The 22517-nt window shown below is 40.0% G+C and overlaps 2 protein-coding genes across 5 annotated transcripts in view; one reads left to right on the plus strand and one right to left on the minus strand.

Annotated features, from left to right (window-relative positions):
- Stk32a (serine/threonine kinase 32A) overlaps window positions 1-22517 on the plus strand; it is a 181149-nt gene that overhangs the window by 148767 nt on the left and 9865 nt on the right. The window lies entirely within an intron of this gene.
- Dpysl3 (dihydropyrimidinase-like 3) overlaps window positions 1-22517 on the minus strand; it is a 105790-nt gene that overhangs the window by 33373 nt on the left and 49900 nt on the right. For 2 of the 3 annotated variants that reach the window (NM_001398556.2, NM_012934.3), the window contains 1 exon segment: window positions 1249-1337. In NM_001398556.2, the coding sequence (NP_001385485.1) occupies window positions 1249-1337 (89 nt within the window). 3 annotated transcript variants of the gene reach the window in all.

Consider the following 22517-nt stretch of genomic DNA (forward strand, 5'->3'; position numbering starts at 1 on the left):
CCTCCAGGAGAAATTGAGAACCAAGAGGATGAAGAACTGATGAATGTATGTGGTGTGTGTTTGTATAAATTTATATAAATTTTCCACTCATTTTTATAAATAGTGTAATATCCCATCTGAAGCAGCATGCCTCATCCACTTTCCTCCAGCACACTAAGTAAGACTACAGCGATCTCTAACATCTTAGCTTTTATCTTCTTGTGTAATCATTTTTCTGCTGGCATCCATGACTGACCTGTGTATGTATACTCCAGAAAGAGGCTACCAGGATTCACAGTCTTGGCTCTGTTAGTTATCAACCATGGCCAACTTAATATTTAATCTCACCATGTCTCAATTCTTTTGGTTGTAAAAGTAATAATTCCTCAGTAGAGCTGTGTAGACTAAAAGTTAATCCCTTGAAAACCCACAAAATACAATTAAGCATATTACACTAAACATCAGCTATTGTAATTAATGATTGCTCCCTCTAAATTTCATCTAGCCTGCTATTCTGTTCTTGATATTGGTATTACCTGAGAATGCTGGATCCTCTGGTCTTTTAAAGGACTATAAGGTCCCAAGGACTGAGGAATGCTGACTTGAACATGCAATGCCTACCATAAAATGTGACATAGCAAGTGTACACCACCTTACACAAATGCTTTGCCATTAGCAAGTAGCCCTGCTAACAGGATGAATTGGGTACTCTAGACATAAATGACATCTTATTAATATGATGGTGTAGCTTGCTGTTCATGATGTAATACCATGTAGATCAAATTCTGTTTTGAAATCCACTATTTAAAGAACTGATACTTAAACATTAACTGCCTATGATTCTTCTGTAAGAAGCTATTTCACCAAGAAATTGTAGAATCCAGATGAATGTGTTTGGAAAATAGGCCTGAAATGTATGCCTTATTTGTATCTGCTCTTTGAAGCCTTACCATTTTGTCAAGTTTACTTTTAAGTTTTCTCTCATGTAAAGCAGTATAGATAATAAAAAAGTCTGTGAATACCCTGATTTCACCTTAGAACATATTACATATGCCTTGGTATTTTCAGGATGCTATCACTCATGCACAATTCTCAACATCCTTAAGAATGGGGATCACATCATCCAATCATCTATGACCCATAGCATTCCCTTTAGTACAATTAGAATACATCCTCAGAATTTATCCTCTTGACTTATTCACTTCATAAAACCAAAGCCTCTTCCTCAGTAGAAAGGAAGTGGAAAAGGAGTAGGTTTCATGTACATACTTTATCAAGCCATCCTCCATGTAAATATCAGCATAAAAGGACTGATCATCGTTGACGATTCTCCCTCCCTTGATTAGAAGACGGTCACTCTGGAAAAGAAGGAAGACATGTATTACTATCACAGTACCTCAGGGAAGAGTATGCTGCCAGGGTCATCCCAACCCACCCTTTGAGACAGCTAGCAAGAAAGCACTGGGTAAGTGACCGATGTGTGCTCAGTGCATTGAATGTGTTGTTTTTGTTGGGGATCCAGTTCTAATTCAAACTAATCCAGTGTTCCACTTCCTGTATCTGCAAGTTGTCATTGTCATAGGCCTCTACGAATATTTATATTACCTACATTGTCTTAATAAAACACTCAGTTCATGTTAGTTACATTACAATTTTGTTAGTTGATGAAGTTGTAAAGTGAAAGAGAACCATTGTTGGAAAAATTATTGAAGTTATTTAACTTGGAAGGGGGGAGAAAGTATGATTTAGATGTGCTTCATTAAAGTAAGTATCTCTCAATTCTGTTAATGCATTTTCTGTGTTTTTTAATATCTATGATATGTAGGATTGAGTTTCATAAGAATGTTTTCCTACAACTATATGATGCACTTTGACTATGAATGAATACACATTTTTATTGATTTAATCATGGAAATAATAAACTCTTTTTTAAAAAATCCTGCAACTTAGATGAAATTTAAGAGTGATCCAATGTGGAATAATGAAAATATGATGTATAGTTTGTCACAAAAATACATATATATGTTCTGTATTTCAGAGGAACATAAATCAATGTCAGTACTGCGGATCACAGATTGCACTGAATGAATGGAAATCAGTATACGAGCTGTGTCTTTGTTGAGTCATGGACTAGAAAAATATTCCCAGAAGACTGGCTAAACAGAGCTATGGCATGGATAAAGATTACCATTTGATTGGATTTGATGAAGAGTTTAACTTACAGACATTCAATTCATCCATTCATTCATCCGTCTATCCATCCAGCCATCTGGCCACTGCCCCTCCACCCCCCTGATTCAGCAAATAATTATTTACAACTGTATAGACGGGGAACATGGACTTGTATAAAAGACTCAGGAGGTTACTGCCTTCATAGAACATAAAAGGTTTAGTTAAGTAATAAAGAGATAATATAAAACAATGTAGAATTGAATTCCATATCCTAGGACACAGGGGAGTTTGATTAGTTTAGGTACAAACTATGAAGAGTCTAGTAAGGGGAAAGAAATTTACGTGGGATAGCAATATAGAATTTTTGCAGAAGGGACAACCTGTATTGAGGTCAAATATTCCTCAAGGTAGAGGAAATACTTGTTTCTTTGAAAAGCTAAAGAAAATCAATTGGCAAAATTAAGGAGGTGAGTGGAACAAGAGGCAGGTGGCTGCTCACACTGAAATTGTTAAGTGTTTAATTTTGAATGAAAATATATTAATGCACATGGGACAATTATAAGCAAAGGAATAGGACAATGTGGAAAATGAAGTTTTATATCTCAGTGCTAAAAGATGATATTCCCCTTCACTACTAAGAGCTTTAGGAATAGATCAGGCTCCAGGTCAGAACCATTTAACTCTATCTTACTTTAATGTTCCTTCCCTGTCTCCTGCTGGAGAATACTGTTTTCAAATAAAAGATAGGTTCCGAGAAGAAAGTCCCATTGACAGTTGACCTCTGGATTCAGTAACGCAAGTTCTGATCAAGACTAGAAAATGGGAGATGATGCTTCTGTTCCATATGGGATACAGAAAATTACCTCTTAACTTCTGCTTCCAGGTGTTGCATGAGAATAAGAAATTTCATCATGTCTTATCATCAGGGGAGCCGATTTTTCAAATACACAGATTAATTATTTAGAAAAACTCTACAGCAAATATGCAGCAAAGAAGCAACATGGAGGTCCGAAAAGCTCCACCACAAACAGTCAACACCTCTGTAGCTCTAAGTTCTGTTCCCATGTCTGCTCTTGCTCTGATCCTGCATTGCCCAGTGTTTAGCTTGGTGATAAGACTATGAACATGGGACGTGCATTGCATATCAGACTCCGTGGCCCTTGCAAATATGTCCTCACTGCCTTTTTCCGAGTTCATGTGGCATCTAAAAACCATCTTCTTTGTCACACTGCTAGGTTAAATAATGTACTTGCCCGACTCTAGAGTAAATTTTACCTGCTTCTACTTCTATTAATTCTGCACAATTCTCATGTTCTCCAGAGGCTGATTTAGTCTCCTGACCAGGCAGACAGCTCTGCCCATGTTGGGAACATGTGTCTTTTCATCTTTCAGTTTTTATTCTCCAGAGCTGTTATATGCTCATCAAATGAATGAAAGAGGGCTGAGACATGGACAAGGGTTCTATTTTGTCAATGTAGATAGAATTCTATTTTGTCAATGTAGATAGAATGAGGTAGAAAGGCATCTACCTCACAAATTATATGACTTGACTATTCTGCTTGACTTTAAAGAGAAAGGATGAACCAGGAGTGGTGGTGCTTTTAATTCTAGTGCTAGGGAACAAAAGGCAGGTCGGTAGATCTCTGTGAACTCAAGACCATCCTGGTCTACATAGCAGCTTCCAGACCAGCCAGAGAGACATAGTGAGACTGTCTCAAAATAAAGAAATTAATTTTAAAATTTTTATAATTTTAGTTTTCAAAATTATGAGAAGGCTCTGGGTCCAAACTAATATATACCTGAGAAAATTATCCACACTCAGTCCCTGCCCTTATCTACAAATATGTATTTTATATGAGTTCTACACATGGCACTAACATAGCCACCAGCTAGCCTATAGCCAAGACACAGAGCAATACCAGAAAAACAAAAACAAAAACAAAAAATTCCAGTTCTGTATGTCAATGAGGGCAACATTTCCTGTAGGAACTGCCTGAGGAAACAATTGTGGTTAACTACACAAATTCATCTCCATGGCTCAGTCCTATTCTAAAGAGCTGTGGTGAGCCCAATACTGGAAAGGAGCCGCATTCTATCTGAACTAAATTGTGAGACAGGAATAATCTAAATCCTAAGCCCTGAACCACTTTCCTGGACAAGCAGTGACCTCAGCAAAGGGGTAATTGTTTTCTGGGTAGCCCTGATGTTCAGCATGGACAGCAGAAGGACCCAAGAGGAATCAACAATATTGGGATCACATCATTGGGTACTCTTCAAATAGTAATTAGATAAGCCCTTTCTGGCATAATGAGAAACTTTAGCAGAGTCCAAAGGCAAATAATAAACTTGGTATAGGTTTTTTTGGGGGGTGGAGTAGGACAGCAGGGCCCTGATCCATGGGTTATTAGTGTTGCTATTAATACTATTACTTGTTTCCATTATGCAGAGCAGAAATATAAAAGGTTGAACCAATGGGTCACAAGAATGTACATTCCCTGGGGACTCTTCAACTTGCTCTCCATTTCTGTCACAGTAACCCACTTGATTCATTTTATTCCCATGTACAAGGGCTGCAGTATGAAGAGAAGCCTAGGCCAACACTAAAAAATTTGACACTAAAGAATTTGAAAGGCAACTATTGAGATAGGTACTAAGGGACTGAATCAGAGAGCTGTAAAGAATATAACTACCAGGTAGGACGATCTTTACACACATAAAACAATTGTTTGTTACGAATTCATGGACTAGACTCACAGATACATGAATGACAGAATCAAAACCCAACAGTAAGTACAAACCCAACATCTGTGATTGTTATTGTCAACAAATCGTATATGGGTTGTGGCTTCTTATTTTCTATTCCTGGCACTGAATCATCCGAGCAACCACAGTCTAGTTCAGAATGCCCAGTCTTTGTCATACAATGGTAAACATAAAGAATTAGGATATTTTCAGAGCTTTCTGAGATAATTTGAATGGTACTCATGGTGGTGGATTGAAAAATATCCACTGGAGAGGCTGGAGTTTGAACACCTATTTCCCCATTGGCAGTGTTGTTTGGGGATGTGCTCCAGCCTTGTTGGAGGAAGTCTGTCACTTGGGGCAGGCTTTCAGAGTTTATAGCCTTGGCCCAGTTCTACTTTGCTTTCTCTGCCCTGTGTCTGCTTTTGCAGATATGATCTTTCAACTTCTTGTTCCACCACCTGCTGCCATGCCTCCCCCACCATTTTGGACTCTCCCTCCAGAACTATAAGCCAAATAAACTGTTTCTTCCATAAGTTGCTTTTAACCATGATGTTTTTTATCATGATAACAGAGCAACTACTTTAGTATCTATACTCAAAATGGAGTTTGACATCAGTAACTGAATGTATCACCTGGGGACCTACTTAGCCACTATGGGTTAAGCTCCTCAGTGTCTTGCAGCCCAGCAGGACTTCAGGCAGCTTGCTGATCGACTTGGTTCCAGTTATGTTCCTACTACTACTATGAGAATTCTAAAAAGAAAAAACACTTCCACAGGTGTGTGACCTTGAGTTAGAATTTACCCTCTAGAGCCTCAGTTTTTCAGTTGCTAGTTTGTTATTTGTTTTCTTTTATTAGCACAGAGTATATAAATAATACCTATTTTACCTCCTAGGATTGGTGTCAGGAATGAGAAGGACAGAAGAGAGAGAGCATCCCAGCAGATACCGTAATCATTTAATATCAATCCTATTATTCTTCTACTAGTATATCTGTGTTAATACCACTAAAAGCCTTTTCAAGTACCACATGTGAGAGACAGATTCAAGTACCTGTTTTCCCGATAGGGAGCTACACACAGGGGTAACTTATTCAAAGCAATAGAGTAAGGCAGTTTATAGGTGCAAGCAGGTGCAGTGGTCTCAGCTTGGCACAACCTTGCTCCTCACCCCAGGCTACTGTACCAGAAATATTCACATCTCTGTCAAAGGCTCTTTGTGGCAGAACTCTCTTCTTTGATACTGAACCCGAGTCTTACGGTGTTTAAACTGCTGACCAGTTCTCTGCGGTAGGTAGCTTTAGGAATCCATTAACTTTCAGCCTCTGCTTATAAATCAGTGCATTAGACCTGCCCCTTACGGCCCAAAAGTGTTAATGCAGTTTATCAGGGAGTTGATTTATGATCAGGGTAGTAAGGGCTTTTAAAGTGTGATAAAAGTCCTATTTTTTACTTTTACTAGGGTTTAGTAATGATTAGAGAAACTAAAAATTCTAAGTTTGTAAGAGGAATTGCAAGTGACTGAAGACTAAATAAAGGAGGGGAAGGAAGAAAAAATAATATAAAAGAAAACCTTTAAATTGCTAAGGACAGGAATGAATGGAGAGATGGCTAATTCAAACTAGGATAGAAAAAGAAAGGGCTAGGTCTGGAACTCAAGCCTACTGGACCTTTCGTTTGACATCTTAGCCTTTCCTCTAGTCTCTAATAGAAAGAATGTCATGTCATTGCCTCTAAGGCAATGAAGACATATCCAGTTGAAGCCAGAGCCTTTCTCTTAACTTTTTTCCAGTCATTAGGTCGGTCAAAGAGCAATGCTTAATTAACTCTGTGTGTCCGTTCTATACTTTGCTGGCATCCCAGCTACTCAGAATAAAAAGCTAAAGTCCCAAGAAGAGAAAAGGAAAACTTAAGAAGAAAAATGAGTTTTCCAAAATCAAGTCTCTCGTGACCTGGACTCAAAACACAAACAGACTCTGACTCTTTGTGGAGATTCAAGATTCTTTTATGATGTAGATGAAGGCACAGGTGGTTATTTTAAATAAATTCCCATTTGGGCAATTAGATTCACTTCCTAAAAACAAGTTCACCCTGAAGAATAGATCAGGATGGGTAAAGGAGATGGATGAAATCTTGTTGATATCCTTCCTCTAAGCAGCATCATTCAAAAGAGAGAGAAAACATGCTTCTCTAAGATAGTCCTATTGATTAATGGATGGTCAGTGGGGATGTTTTCAGAAAAGGTATCAGTGAGGCTCTAAGCATTCAGAGTGCTCAGCCTGTCTCTGAATACAGTTCCTTTCGAGAGGCTTAACATTACCTGTGTTTGGACAAGTGACTTTACCTCTCTGGGTTTCTGGCACGTTGTTTATAAAATAAGGACACTCATGTCATTTTCTTGTAATTCTGGTAAGGATTTAGGGGGATACTCTGTGAAGTGTTAACCCCTGCTTAAACATTAAATCCCTAGTGCATGTGATCATATTATCATATTATCCCTTCACATTATCACTTACGATGCAAAGCTCCTGTCATGAAGAATTGAACAAACACTTTTTAATCAAAATCCTTGTAGGGGATTTCAGAGTCTCTAGACCCCAGTCTGCCCTCAGCAGTTGCTCTGTGTTCTTACCAAGAGCAGCCAAGGCTTCTCCTTCTACACCCACCCTCCACAGGGTAAGTTCCCTTGGTCCTTCCAGGTCATTCTTTCTCTGCAAATAAGGCCCCATGAAAGATAGGAATCTACTCCCTTTCAGCAGGAACTGGGAGTGGGCAGTGAGGTCTTGAAATTGGCCCATGTCCAGGCTCTTCACCCAACACATGGATCTGTTTCTAGGGCCCAGGGTGACAATCATGACTTTGAGAAACAGAGAGGAAAATCTCCATGTGAAGATGGACTCTCAGGAGCAATGTAAGTTCTTAGCTCAGAGTCCTCCCAGAGATAGGGCACAGTTTGACAGGGTAACCCATTCCAGACTCCTAAACTGGTACTGATAAAGGTCTCAAACCCACTTTCTTCCTCATGTCATCTAAATATGCCAAGGACCACAGAGGCTTGCTAGATGCAAATGAACTTGAGAAACTCCTTTCAAAATGTAGCTCCTTATGCTGAGTACACAGTAAATGGAAAGCTCTGCTTTCATTTATCGTCTTGGGTTTGGTTCTGAATGGATAAAAGTGGAAAGAGAAGAGGACTGAAGAAGGCAGTAGCTAACAGGGGTATGAACTAGGGCATGGTGGTTGCCCCAGGGACTAGAACATCAAAGCCAGCCATGCGCATTTTTCTAACAGAACTTTTTGTCAACCATTTTAAAGATGTGTTATCAAAGGGCTTGCTGAGTGATGGGGTCTGTCCCAGGTCACAGTGGACAGGGGAATGAACTCTAGATGGCTCTTTAATCCCAGCTCCTTGATAACAATCAATCTTCAATGGGAGTCTAGACATGAATAAGCTCAAGTGGATGGTCAGGCAGGGTAAAGAAGCCTGGAGGGAAGGATGCTAGCACAGGACAGGAGGAGCCAGGAGAAATTCCCATTCTTGTAGGTCGGCTAGATCTGCATTGACCAGAGTAGTCATTTGCACAACTCCTCATGATGCTTGACATATCTTCAATCAAACTATGCTTTTATCTACTTAATGTTATCCTTATACAATGCCTTTAAAAATCAACTTGCTATAATAAAGTAAAAGCCCCAAATAGTAAATCTAGGGATACACACAATTAAAACACTCCAATTCCATCTGGCATCAGTTGCCTCAAAGAGTATTCAAAAAGATGACCTCAGTTGACTATTTGACTTCAAAGATTGCTAAGTGTATGGACAGTGTTAAAAAGAGACGAGTACCAGACCAAAACATTCACTTTGATCTAAAAGGGAAATGACGTAACAACAATTCCAAGCCTGGAGTTGACACAATGGTCCCATTAGTAAAAATTTGTCACCAAACCTGAAGTCCTGAAATCTATCCACATGGTGGATGGAGGATGGACTTTCTAAAATTACCCTCTGATTTCCATATGCACATTTTGGCATGTGATTCTTCCTTAGAAATATACCCCCCATACACACATAAAATACATGAACAAATTTATTTATTTATTTACTTATTTATTTACTTATTTATTTTTGAGTTTTGAAACAGGGTCTCTCTACATATCCCTGGCTGTCCTAGAACTCACTACATAAACCAGGCTGGCCTCAAACTCACAAAGATCTGGCTACCTCTAATACCCAAATATTGGAGTTAAAGGCATGCACCATCACTGCGTGGCAATAAATGTTATATATATTTTAAAAATACCATTGCCGCACTGAATCAGGGACCAGTCTAATACAGGTTACAGGAACCAAGATATACCAATAAGAGTGTATGTTAACATGGGCCAGCAAGAGCAGGACCCAAGGTAGAGTGGAAGAGATTTCTCAGGTACTAGGCATCTCTTTAAAGAGAAAAGATTATGGGGGAATCGTCTGACAGTCAGCTTGAGGGGGCAAAGGTAAGGACCAGAATTGGGAATAAGTATAATTTATCAAAAAATAAGGTATTTCAAGCCAAAAAAAGAGAAACATGGTATAGCCTTCACTGGGTGTTTGAGTTGGGGAAAGTGGAAAAATTGCTCTCTGGACAGACACACACACTAACAGCACTTTGCAGAGCTGCACGGGACTCAGGGAGCTGGGATGGGAAGCAAGAGCTGCATTTGTATCCTGGCCACTATGTTGGTGTGTGGTTTTAGATAGGGATTTCATCTGTCCCTCCACTGATGGCTGGGAGAAGTATATATCTTTTTAAAAGCACATTCACAATCTCCAGAGCACAGATAAGAATGCTTAAGTCATGGCATGAAAACTAATGACGTAATGGAGGGTTGGGCACACAGATGGCCTATAGGGGGAACCTTTATAAGTACTTCTGCAGATACTGTTCTATGACTTCCACTTTATCAGTTTTATTAGGTAGGTGTTGATGAAAGTCGTGATGATTAGTTTGCTGTTCACTTCACACAATCATCTGGGAAGGGAGGACCTTAGATAAGAAAATGCCACCATCAGATTGACCTGTAGGCAAGCCTGTGGGACATTTTTGATTGATTGATTGATTGATTGATTGATTGATGTAGGATGGTCTATTTCTTGGTGCATGGTACCACGCCTGGACTGCTGAATCTGGGAGGTATAAGAAAGATTGCTGAATTTGAACCTCAAGGGAAAGCAAGTCAGAAAACATCTCTCCTCCAGTTCCTGCCCTGACTTCCCTCATGATAAACCATGATGTGGACGTGTAAGCCAAATAAACCCTTTCCACCCCAAGATGCTTTTGGTCGTGGTGTTTATCACAGCTATAGAAGGCAAACTAGGACAAAAGCCAAATCCACAGAGAGTTAGCATAACAAAAAAGTAGTTGTTTTCACTATACTAAACCATCTAAAACGCAGTGCTCTCAGAACAGACTATGAAGTCCAGGAAGGACCCAAGAAAATCCAAAACTTTGACAACCTACTTTATACCATCTGCTCTGGATTTTGCATTGTTCCTTGGACTTTGTGATGATTAATTTTGAGTGTCAACTTCACAAGACCCAGAGTCAACTGAAAGATACATTTAAGTGTGTCTTTCAGAATTACCAGAAAAGATCAGCTGAAAGTTTAACTAAAAGGAAAAGGGACTCATTCATTGGGAAGAGAGGGAAGGAAGCACATTCTCGTGGACCACCCAGAAGTAAAAATGGCGAAGAAATGAATCAGTCTTGCTTGCCTGCCGGACTTTGTTTCTTGCTGGTGAATACATCCTATGCTCCAATTAGACCCAGATTCTTCATTCTTCCAATGTAGACTGAAGAGCAGAGACTCTTTTGAAATCTTCCAAGTCTTTAGCAAGAGATCAAACAGCTGAGGGATCAGGCTTCATGAACTGAGCAGCTATGGGGGTTTCAGCCATTACCAAATACAGATGGCCGTTATTGGACAATCCAGCCCTTATTGTGTAAAAGCATTCTAGCACCACCCCCTTTTATAACATATGCACATTCTACTGCTTCTGTTCTACAGAATTTCAAACCCACACATATACTAATAGGTGATCTCTCTCTCTCTCTCTCTCTCTCTCTCTCTCTCTCTCTCTCTCTCTGTCTGTTCTAAGGAAGTGGAACTGAACTGCTATTGGGCAAAATCCACGTCCTGTCAGTGTTGTGCCTATTTCACCAGGAAATGAACATGAAAATTCATCCTTGGCCTTGATTCTAAAGACAAACAAGCTAATTAATTCAGTACCAAAACACGGGCTTCAGAGACAATTAGCCAAGGTGTCAGGGATAGGCAGAAATGAAACAATAATTAAAGTAATTGCAGAGCACAAATAAAAATGCAAAGTAAAAACAAAACAGGTAAAACTGAGTGGCAGCAGATAGGAGTCCAGGGGACCAAGTGGGTAAAAGGATCACATTGAGACTTTTCATGGTGGTGAAACTCTTTAGGGTGACGCTGCGATGGTAAACAATGTCATGCATTCTGCAAAGGGAGAGACTCGGGAGAGACTCCAGATAGAAGCCGGACTGCCATCAACTATCAGCAATGGTATCAGGTTGGGGTTGGGGGGGGGTCTTCTGTTTTGCAGAGATCAAAAAACTCACATGGGCCTTGTCTGACATATTCCTGAAGTAACTCCTGAATTGCTAATTTGAACACACAGGTGTGGTCAGAACAAATTCTGACCAGAATAAGGAAGTACTAAGTTATAACAGTATTGATTACTGTGATTTACAACTTTTACTGGAAATTCATTAGATGTTGAAATGGTCCTAAGTTTCGATACTTTTGTTCAAGGAAATCTCAATAAAATGCTGACTTACATGCCTTCATCAACCCCATGAATTGATGGGATTAACTCACAGTCTGACGTCACATAGCCAGTCAGGGAGAATCAGTTTCTAATGTAAGAAATGCATTCCAGTGGAAACAGAGGACCTGCTGTGGATTGCCTGATACCAATAATATTCAAACAGTGACCAAAGATGGGAGGCAAATACTTAACGATGTTCAATTTGTATTCTGTGAATAATAGAAAACTCTAAGAAAACATCTTTTTAGAAAGACATATGAAATTTAATCCCAGACTGACTACTTAAAAAATGTAAAAAGAATTAGGTCAACAGAATGATTATGCTGGAGATAAAGAAACTACTGGGAATATTGCAGGCAGCAGGGGGGAAAAAGGACAGTCTAGAAGTCCCCTTAGCACTTGGGGAAAGAGCTGGGAGTAGTTAACATTGACCTTGAATTATTAAGCAGAGTTTAATGATGGGGTTGTCTGCACAGTGTGGACCTGGGTTAAGGACATTCACTGGACACGCACATCCAGGGCCTGCCAACAGCATGAACTCAGGACTTGTAACCATCCAGCCTTGACCGTAACAGAAGAGGAAGTGGTTCCTAGAACTCAAAAGCATTGATGTATGTTGAGGGCTGCTTGGTAGAGGGCTGTACTCCTTCCCTGGATACATTCCTTTCATGGATAAATCAAGCCCTACAGGAAGGAAACATACCCCGACTTCCCTGTTCCTTCCCCTCCAGTCTCCTACGGATACCATGTGAATGAAATGAATGAGGCTGTGTAGGGTAATGCAGGGCATAAAGCCCAGGACTTGGAGCAGGGCAGAAAAGGAGCAGACAGAGAAGCAAGAGAACAAGGAACATCCAACAGTAAACCACGACTTAATAACTATGATAAAACCATGGCATGAGTTATTAGTAATAAAATACAATTTTATTAATGCTTGGGAGACTTTGTTCTGTTTTCTCAATACTGGGAACATTTCGAGAGTCTTCAGCATGCTATGTAAGTGACTAACTACTGAGTTGAATCCTATCTCCAAGGCAGTCTGTCTGTCTTCCTTTCTTTCTTTCTTTCTTTCTTTCTTTCTTTCTTTCTTTCTTTCTTTCTTTCTTTCTTTCTTTCTTTCGTGTGTGTGTGTGTGTGTGTATGTGTGTGTGTGTGTGTGTGTGTGTGTCCACATCATGATTGTGAAGGTCAGAGAGCAATTTTTGGGAGTTGGTTCTCTCCTTCCACCATATATCCAAAAGATCAAACGTGGGTCATCATGCATGCCAGCAAGCACTTTTATCCCCTGAGCCATTTCTCTGGCCAAACATTATTTTTTACATACATTTACTTTGTGTGCCAAAGGAAGTTAAATCTATATTTTGAGCTAAAATATACCCCACATAACCACAGTACAGTTGGATGGACAAAATAGAATGCAATTCTTGTCAAGATGCACAAAATAATTAAATCTAAACATGTGTATTAGTCCAGATTTAGGGTGGGTTTATAGACCTTAGATGATCCAGATTTATAGTAGGTCTTCCTTTCTCAAATAATTCAATCAAGGCAAAATCCCTTACAGGTGTGCCAGATGCTTGGGATTTAATTAGTCCCAGATGCAATCAAGTTAACAGCCAGCCAGGATTAGAGATCACAATTTGCATTTTGTTTTTGTGTGAACAGGAGGAAGATCTGGAAGGATAAACATCAGATTGCTATCATGGTAGCAGTAGGATGGGATGCAGAATGTAATATGAGGAATAGCAAAAACTCCCTAACTACTTGCATTGTTTAGTTGCAAAATGTACAAGGCACTTTGTAACTTTCTGAAGAAATTCCATATGGAAAATTACAAAATGGATAAAGATCAAATTGATTGCTGATGTGACACAAATAACATAGATTTTTTTAAAAAAATGCTCAGCATATTATCAAGGAAAGCTTGGTTTCTAAAGGACTGGAGGAGAGGGATCGATGTACAAAAATTCACCACTGTTCAGCACAAGATTCTTATCAATGCAGAGGGGCAGGAAAGTAACAAAAGTGAGATCCAAGGCTGAATAATAATAATAATTTTGAGGCACTGGTTAGCCAAAGAGACATGTGGCAGAGATGGGGGCCTGGGATTTAGGAAAATGATATTAATGGATGGACTTGAGTTAATACTACACTGGAGACTCTCAAGTCCTTAGAAAGACAACAAATGGTTGTCCATAGATTTGGGGCTCCAGCAAATGATGTCATCTCTGCTGCTGTGTAGATGAATGGTTCCCCACTCCTCTACTAAGAAGCAATTCTCCTCTTTAATCATTTCTGACAGACAGCTAGCTTTGAGTGGCTCTTTACAGTGTCAGGAAGCCTAGTGAATTCTCACCCCATTGCTTTTCCGAAACAAGAAACTTTTTCACTAAATCTGAAAGCCAGCCAAACTGTAATTCCAAGAAGTGAAATTCAGCCTTGAGCCTTGGAATATGTGAGGGGCACCTTCAAATGACAGCGCCCAGCAATTTGTAGAGGCCACAGGGCTCCTTTTCCAAGTCTGAGATTATACTTTAAAAGTTGATGGGGACTTCCTGGGAATTGTGGCTAAAAGCATGCAACCACTGACTTATGCAACTCCCTAAAACTGTCCCACAGCAGACACGTTTGATAGAAGGCACAGCTTGCAGTGCCCCAGCTCCTACCAGGGAGAGGGCCAGGAAGAAAGGGTCTTGGAGAAAGCCACAATTTCAAAGACCAGAGATGGGTTCAAGCTTGCTGTAACTTGGAATTCCAGACTTGATTCTTCTGAATAGGGAAACACAGAAGGGCTCTTCATCCTCTTTGCAGTCTAAGAACCTAACCATGGGTCTGTGCCAGGGTAGCCTGACAGAGGAAGGAAGAAAGACCTTCAAGAACATGATTGTTGCCCTCAAAAGACTGCCATGATTCTAAATTCTGGTTATAGAAGATATCCATCAAGTGTTGGTTCCTTTAGAAGTGAGAACCCACATCTCAGGATGAAGTCATCCATCTTCTTGTCTATGTGTCTCCATTTCCTCTGTTCTCAAAAAACAATTTGACTTTTCACTTTGTTTTTAAAGTTTGGGTCAGCTCAGTGAAGAAATAAGCCTTAACTAGTTTTTGATAAAGAGCACAGAACAATTCTTTGTGTGTGTGTGTGTGTGTGTGTGTGTGTGTGTATTTGTCCACTTTTATTGGTAAAATAACTTATTGTGGTAAGAAATATAAAAGCAGATATTTGCTTTTTTTTCTGGACAGGCAGTCTAATCTGAGAAAAGCCAAGAGAAACCCAGAATTTGTCCTGTCCACAAGATGTGCAGGGATAAAGATGGAGCAGAGATTGTGGGAATGGCCAACCAATGACTGCCCAACTTGAAACCCATCCTATGGGAGACGGCCAACCCCTGACACTGTTAATGATACTCACTATGCTTGCAGACAGGAATCAAGCATAACTCTCCTCTGAGAGACTCCACCCAACCACTGATAGAAACAGATGTAGAGAGCCACAAACATTAGGAGTAGCTTGGGGAGTCTTGGGGAAGAATGAGGAGAGCTGAAGGGGTCAAGAATACCATAGAAGAGCAAGAGTCAACCAACCTGGGCCTATGGGGGTTCACACAGACTGAACCACCAACCAAAGAGTACATAGCACAATTCTTATAAAGAAACTTAAGGCGGGAAGTCAGGCCATATTTTCTGTGGTCATTTCTTGACACACAAAGGATATTATGGTCATGAGTAATTCTCTTGGTCACCATCTTCTATCTAGCTGAAAAACTTATATATACCCACAGCCTTGCTTTCATTAGAAAGGGGCCTATTAAAGCAACAGCTACTTTGACTCACTGGTCCCAGACTTCCCCACCAAATTATATTTATAGGGAAAATTACAAATGCTTTGAGAACAAGGAAGACCTGAACTGAAATGAATTCTGGAAACATACAAATGAGGCCCCACTCAAAAAAATCCCAACTTGCTACAAAGCTTCCTCCATCCTCAACAAATCCTCAGGCTCGAGGAACAAGTGGCAAAAACACAGGGCATTCAAGATTGCTTTCTATTGGCCAAGGTCATACTAACATTACAGAGTATGTCCCCATATTTTAAGACAAGCTGACTTCATCACAAAGTCATGAAGCCATGCTCCCTTCTCCTAGGTCATCACTTAACATTCTATTTTCCTACCATGTGAGAGAACAACCTTTTGGAATTGTTCTGCAGTAAACCCTTATGATGCACATCTGGCCGGAAGTATTTCAGATTCAAGTTTATAGTTGCCGACCATCTACCCAGCAAAAGACAAAAGATGCACACTGTGAGGTGTATTAAAAATAGCCAAGTACAATCTCTCACACATGTGTGTCAGCACTCCCCTGCTCCATGCCATTTCAAGTCCTCCTCTTTCTTTCCCAATCTTACTCCTGAGGGTACCAAGAGGCCTTGCTTAGATAGCATGTAATATACAGTAGATATGGTCCCTTTATCACTGAAAAGATAATCTAGTGGCTTTTTCTGATTACAGTTAACTTTTTTCTTATATTACCAATGTGTTTCTTTACGGCATTCTCATACAGATGCTTCAGTATGCTTTGTACTAATTTGTCCCCCTCCCACCCCCAACTCCCACCCTGTTCTCCCCCACCTCTTTAACCGCCTCCAGCTGTTTCCCTTCTTTAAATGATCCCACAGTCTGCTTTCATATATCATTTTTCCCCCTTGATGCCCCTGAACCAATTAACCTGAGAGAGCCCATTAGTTTAAAGCCAAGGTGCAGTGTGATGTTTTATTCATGTATATACCTGTTCCTCTGTTTGATGTTTGCAAATGTATCTAGTGATATGATAGTAAACAAAGAACAATCTGCCACTATGATGATTGAAAAGGGAAAGAACAAACAAGGGTCTAGACAGAGGTTATAATCTCAGCAGAGGCCAGGGACATTTAGAAAACAGGAGACAGAGGAGGTGAGAGTGTAGAACTGCTTTTGAATATTTTCCAAGAAGGAACATATATGAAGTTGCCAGTAAAGAAAGATCTGAAGAACAGTGAGGTCTTAGAAAAATTCCTACAGTCACTTTGAGACAAGAGGAAATACAGACACCATAAGCTAGAGGCAGGCACATGATCAAGGACAAGCAGGAGGGGAGGACATGCCACCAGAAGTCAGTGGTGGCAGGTGGTAGCCTTGGGAGTCAGGGCCTGCATTTTATTGGTGGCACTACAGAAGACATTTCACCAAGACAGTTACCTGGCCAGATCTATATGCTAAAGGGGTGTCATGATTAGCCATGAAGGATAAATTTGGGAATGAGCACAATGGAGCACTGAGGGGATTCTTTTCAGTAAGATAAGGGGCTTGGGCTATGCTGGAGCCAACATCTGGTTTAAAGATCTTGTCGCAAAGCTGAAGCTTGCCGAGGTCAAGCCAACAGGCAGATCAAGCAAATTTAGCACATGTAAACAAGCATCCATCTGCAGACTCCACAGCCACAGACGAGGGAGCACTGCCTGTCTGCTTTCACTTTCTTCTTCCTTTTCAATAATTGCATGTTCATCATTTTATTACTTCAATACACGTAAAATAAATCTTCAGATTAATCGAAATAATTCTAAACCATGTTATGGAAAAGTAGATTCTCCTCATGATATGTCTGTATGGATTTGACTTGCTGCTTTAGCGGAGGTAATTAATTCTCTTTTGGAGGCTCAGATTTCTTAAGGGTCAGGGATCTGTCACTATGCGCACTAATTCTTTATTACGTGTAGATATAGATCCCCTCATTTTTTGGAAGTATAGCTCTAGAGAAATCCAACTACATTGTCTGCTTATATTCCCTACCTCACCTTTTACTCTAAACTTAAAAGGCAAACTTGTCTAATCTGAGGGTTGGCTTCAACTCACTGAGGCTCTGGGGTTGTTTGGTTCTTCCTCCCAACATTAAAGCTCCTGGTAAGTAGGGGCTCTTCACATCCTGCTCGGTGTCTTCACTGGAAAGCAGCGGAGTATAGTAAGTGAAGACTTAAGGTCAGACAGGAAGGTAAGTTTGGGTCTCCCTCAATCAACAACCACAGACCTTCGATCCCTGGTCTATGAGGAAAGGCTGATAGTAACTATAACCAGATGTGTTACAAGGTTTGACTATGATTCCATCTCTGAATATAATTTCTTATAAATAATGATTCCTGTCACCAGATAAGTGTTCAAATGTTCTCATTCTCTGACTTTAACCTTCACCCTGTGAGGGCCTATAAGGGTCTGCAGGTCTGAGGCTACGGGCTAGCAGGTGTGGCCGCTGAGACCTCCCTCCTGAGTTCCTACACTCCCTTCTCTCTTCTTCTGAGGGTCTTTGAATGTTTCTCTCTCTGCCTATATATGTGGAGGTGTATGTGTGGGAGTGGTTGTTTGTATGTTTAAATTATTTTATTCCCATTGGATGGGGACTGGCTCTTACTGACTCTTTTGACTTCATTTTCATTTTAACAATCGATCCTGTCTCCAAACAGACACATTTTAGGAAGCCAATGTATGGATCTATGTGGGTTAGGAATGGTTTAGTTCCTAACGTTCTCCTCTCCCTTACCTAAAAACATGTGAGTAAAGTCCCCAAATCCAGCAAGGGGAAATGCCACTTAAAGGAAAAGAGAAAAAAAAAACTTACATGACCTTTGGCAAATGACACTACCTCTTACCCAAAGTGTTTTAAGCATATAAACAAAGGGGCTGGAAAAACAGGACATTTGTCTTCCTGCCCTTACCCAAGCAAAGCACATTTTCCTGTGAATTCTTGTAGCAAAAAGGGTCTGTGATAGGATCAGGGAAGAACTGTAACACAAAATGTATCTTCATTGGGAATAAGTCAGAACGAAATCTCTAAAAGCAGAACATTATATCCAATTGCTTTAAAGTGGCTGGAAGTTTCCCCTCTCTATCAGGCCACAATTTAAACCTGGCTTATTGGATAAAGCAGAAACCCACTTGTGAATTATCAATATCCCTAACACAAAATGATCTCCTCAGGATTGATCTGGGGCACAGATCAGCTCTTAGGGGAAAAAAAGGGACAATTCCAAATGTAGATTTCCTGGAAAGAATACCGGAAAGAAACACAAACCTTGAGAAGTTGGAAAAGGAAAACCAGCTTCCAGGCTGCCAGGTCAAGCCTGTGAGGAGAGGGGCAAGGCAAAGCCAGTTGAATTCTCTCCCCAGCTGTGTAACCTCCATTTTCTGGACACTGTGTACGTGCACTCCCACAGATATCAGCACTTTAAGAAAGCAGAAAGGCAAGCCAAGGAAGCAAACTTGCTCAATGAAGGAGTGAGGGAGTGAAGAAAACTAAGACAAGAACTTTTTTTTCCATGAAAAAAAAAAAGGCACAATGGTGAGATTCTAGGCAAGACTGGGATTCTGGTCTCGTTTACTGAGATCTGTGAGCTGAGTGACTAGACGATTATTCTTTCCCCACATGGTAGTTTTTCATTTGATATCAAATATAAACCTAGATCTTTAAATTAGTGCCATTTCATTTTTGTTACTAAAAAGATCTTAGAGACAATTCAAAATTTAAAAAAAATATGGATTAATTTAACTGGATTTCTCAAGCAATGGGATAATATATTAAGCAGGTTAAGAGCAATTTTATGGAAAAGTATTTAAAATAAGAAAAATTGTACTAATATATTGTAGAAAGACAAAGGGGAACATTTAAGTACATGAATCCACATGTGGTGCTGATTTAATAAATGACATAAAATCCTTATGGGACATGCTAATAAGGTTCCTAGTTGCTGTTTCTTGCTAATTTCATTGGCATTTATGCTTATTGTCCTTATTTTATTTATACCTTTTCATAAATTCTTCTTCAACTACTTTTTTATGGAAAAAATTTAAGATTATGCTTAATAACCTACAATGGGAAAAACCCTTATTCAGTTGAGTCTTTGTTTTTTCACCTGTAAAGAAACGCTGAGCTTTCAATTATAACTCTAGGGATATTTTGACTACATGGAGTTTTCAGAGCTACAAAAACTAAACACCTCTGGAATTCTGGCTACAATGATGTGTAGCAGAGGACCTCAGTGAGAAAGTGAAGTCCCCATACCTCTCGCTGACATTTTCTCTTCTTCCTTGCAAAGTAGCCTTGGGGATGAGACTGAGGTCCACCTCCCTGCCAAGTTGTGCATGTAAGACAGGTTGGGACTGGTGCTCTGAGTATGAAGGGCAAAAGGCTTCCAGTTACAAAGCAGTGACTACTAGTCCAACCCCCATGCTTGGGAGGGTTGCTAATTAGCTGCTCTTCCTATTTCTTGTACAACTTATGCTTCATGGAAAACAAGAAAGGATATAGTGAGGACTTGATAAAGAGGCAAAATTTTATGTCTCCAGAAATGTGAGATTTTTCCTAACTGTGGTATGCAAGTAAGGTGGCACCATATAATAGAGTTAAGAATGTGGGTTCTTAGTCAGCTTTGACCTTTGTCCCTTGAGGGTTATGTGCACTAAATGGTTAATTTTTACATATTTTTTCAACAATAAAATAGAAAGAACTCTGCTGGAACTCCATCAAATCAATCTCTTTTCAGGATTGAGTGAGATACTAAATGAAATAACATAAGGCACAGTAAATACCAAATCTTGGAAAACTAATGCTTTTTATATATTATCTACATTAGATGTTCCCGTGACAATCTTAACATAGTTAATGGGTAATAAATATTAGTAATTCAACAACAGAAAAATATCAAAATGTTTCTGTTGCATCTGGTTACATTATGCAGTCACCATCACAATCCATGTAGCACTTAATGCAAATGTTTTCCATGTTCCAGGCCCACGGATACTGTGACCTCCCATGCTTTTCCTTCTCTACTGCAGAAAAGAGTGATCCAATGACTACTATCACACCAAAAATATTCTGCTTTGAAATGTCCCTCATAGGCGCATGTGTGAGGTCACTGGATGGCCTTGGGGATTAAAAGTGGTCCTGTCTCCTCCCATCCTCAGCTTCCTCTTCACTAGGATGTGAGAAGGTGAGGAATCTCTCTCATCATCAGGGAGGCACCTGCTGCAATGCTATCCCTTCCTCACAGACTGGACCCCTTCAAACTGTGAGCCAAAATAAACACTTCGCTTTTTAAGTTTCCTTTTAAAGACATTTTGTCACAGTAAAAACAGAGACTTATTGTTACTGCACTGTCCATGCTGACTTGAGTGCCCTAAAATGTGCTTTCACTGACTGTACCCTGAAAACCAAGCAAGGACGTTGCTGAGAGCATTTGGAGCTGCTTCTAGGAATCTGGCATTTGTCACTGAGCTCGGACAAGGAAGTAGCCTCAGATAAGAGTGTCAGAAACAGTGACCACTAGGCTCTGTTTACTAATTTGCTGAATTACTACCTTTTGTGATCTCTTTGCTTCCTACTTAATTACAATCTTATGTGATCTTCTTGTTTACTACTTCGTTTGGTTACTTGTGTTTGATCTAAGAACTGACCATGTTCTGGGGATGTACCTAGAAGGATATAAAAGCAGACCGCAGAGAAATAAAGCAGCTTCAGCATCAGTACTGGCTGAAGTCATGTTATAATTTTGTCTGTTTTTCTTTTTCAGTCCTCACTCCCTTGCTTGAGACCCTGCTGACTGACTGAGTTAGCTTGGTCAGGAAGTGCAATGGTTAATTTAAATTAATAACTTCTCTGGGTTTAAAATTATCTAAAGGCACTTCTCAGTTGTGTCTTCAGAGAGGTGTAACTGGGGTGGGAAGGCCCAGGCTGGATGTGTGCTGCACTGTCCTATGGGCTAGGATTCAGAATGAATAAAACAGGGGAAATGAAAAATCCTAATCCCAGCTAGCATCTCTCCCTCTCTACTTTCTGTCCTGCCAGGATGCGAGAAGGTGTAACATTCTAGCTTCAGGCTCTTAACTGCCCTGGACCTGTCTTCTGCCATCCCTCCCCTGAAAACATAGACTATGAACCCAACTCTGAACCAAAACAAAGCCTTCCTTTTCCGACAAGTTGCTTCTTCTCAGGCATTTGGTTACAGTGGTGAACCAAGCCAACTAATGTATGAACTTTACTAAATAGTCTAATGCCAAGAATAACTGCAAAGTTCAAAGAAAGATGACAACTGTCATAGGGCGAGACTCTGAAAATCTTGGAAAATACATGAGCAAGAATAAAAACTTTCTATCTGAGTGTCCAACTCTAATAGAGGAAAAAGAAAAAAACAGTGAGCTGCTTCCTAGCCAGTATTTCTAAAAGACAAAATTAGCCATGCATGTGCCGATGGGCCTAATTGCTGCTAATAAGTCTAATGACTTTGTGATTTATGTACAAAGGCAGAGAGAGACGATATAAATTAAGATTTATATTGTATTCAGGTTCAAGGAGTCATGGTGACAATTTCCTTTATTTGAAAGTTAACGATCTGAATGAATTCTTTAAGTCATTTATAGTAAGAGAATGATGTCTCTGTTTACAACCAGAAGTATTCAAGTTGATGCCTAAAACATGCTCAGAAAGGCTGCACAGGTTTTGGGGGTCACGGACAGGGAAGAGAGAAGTGTAAACACTGGAGGGTTTTCTGGCCCATTTGCCCAGAGCAGGCTCTATCCCACAGTCATCTGTTTGTTCTGCTAATATGTCCCATTCCTCTTGGCTCAGTGACTTGATACCCATTTCTTACAGTTGGATCTTATCTTGAGGTCTTAAGAATGAATATTCTCAAAAGTCGTCGGTGAAAGAGAGGCTGGTGTTCAGGAGCAGAAGCAAGCTCTTTCAGTCCTCTTCTCCATTA

This window comes from Rattus norvegicus, chromosome 18, assembly GCF_021556685.1.
Source record: "Rattus norvegicus strain SHRSP/BbbUtx chromosome 18, alternate assembly SHRSP_T2T, whole genome shotgun sequence".
NCBI classification, from domain to species: domain Eukaryota; kingdom Metazoa; phylum Chordata; class Mammalia; order Rodentia; family Muridae; genus Rattus; species Rattus norvegicus.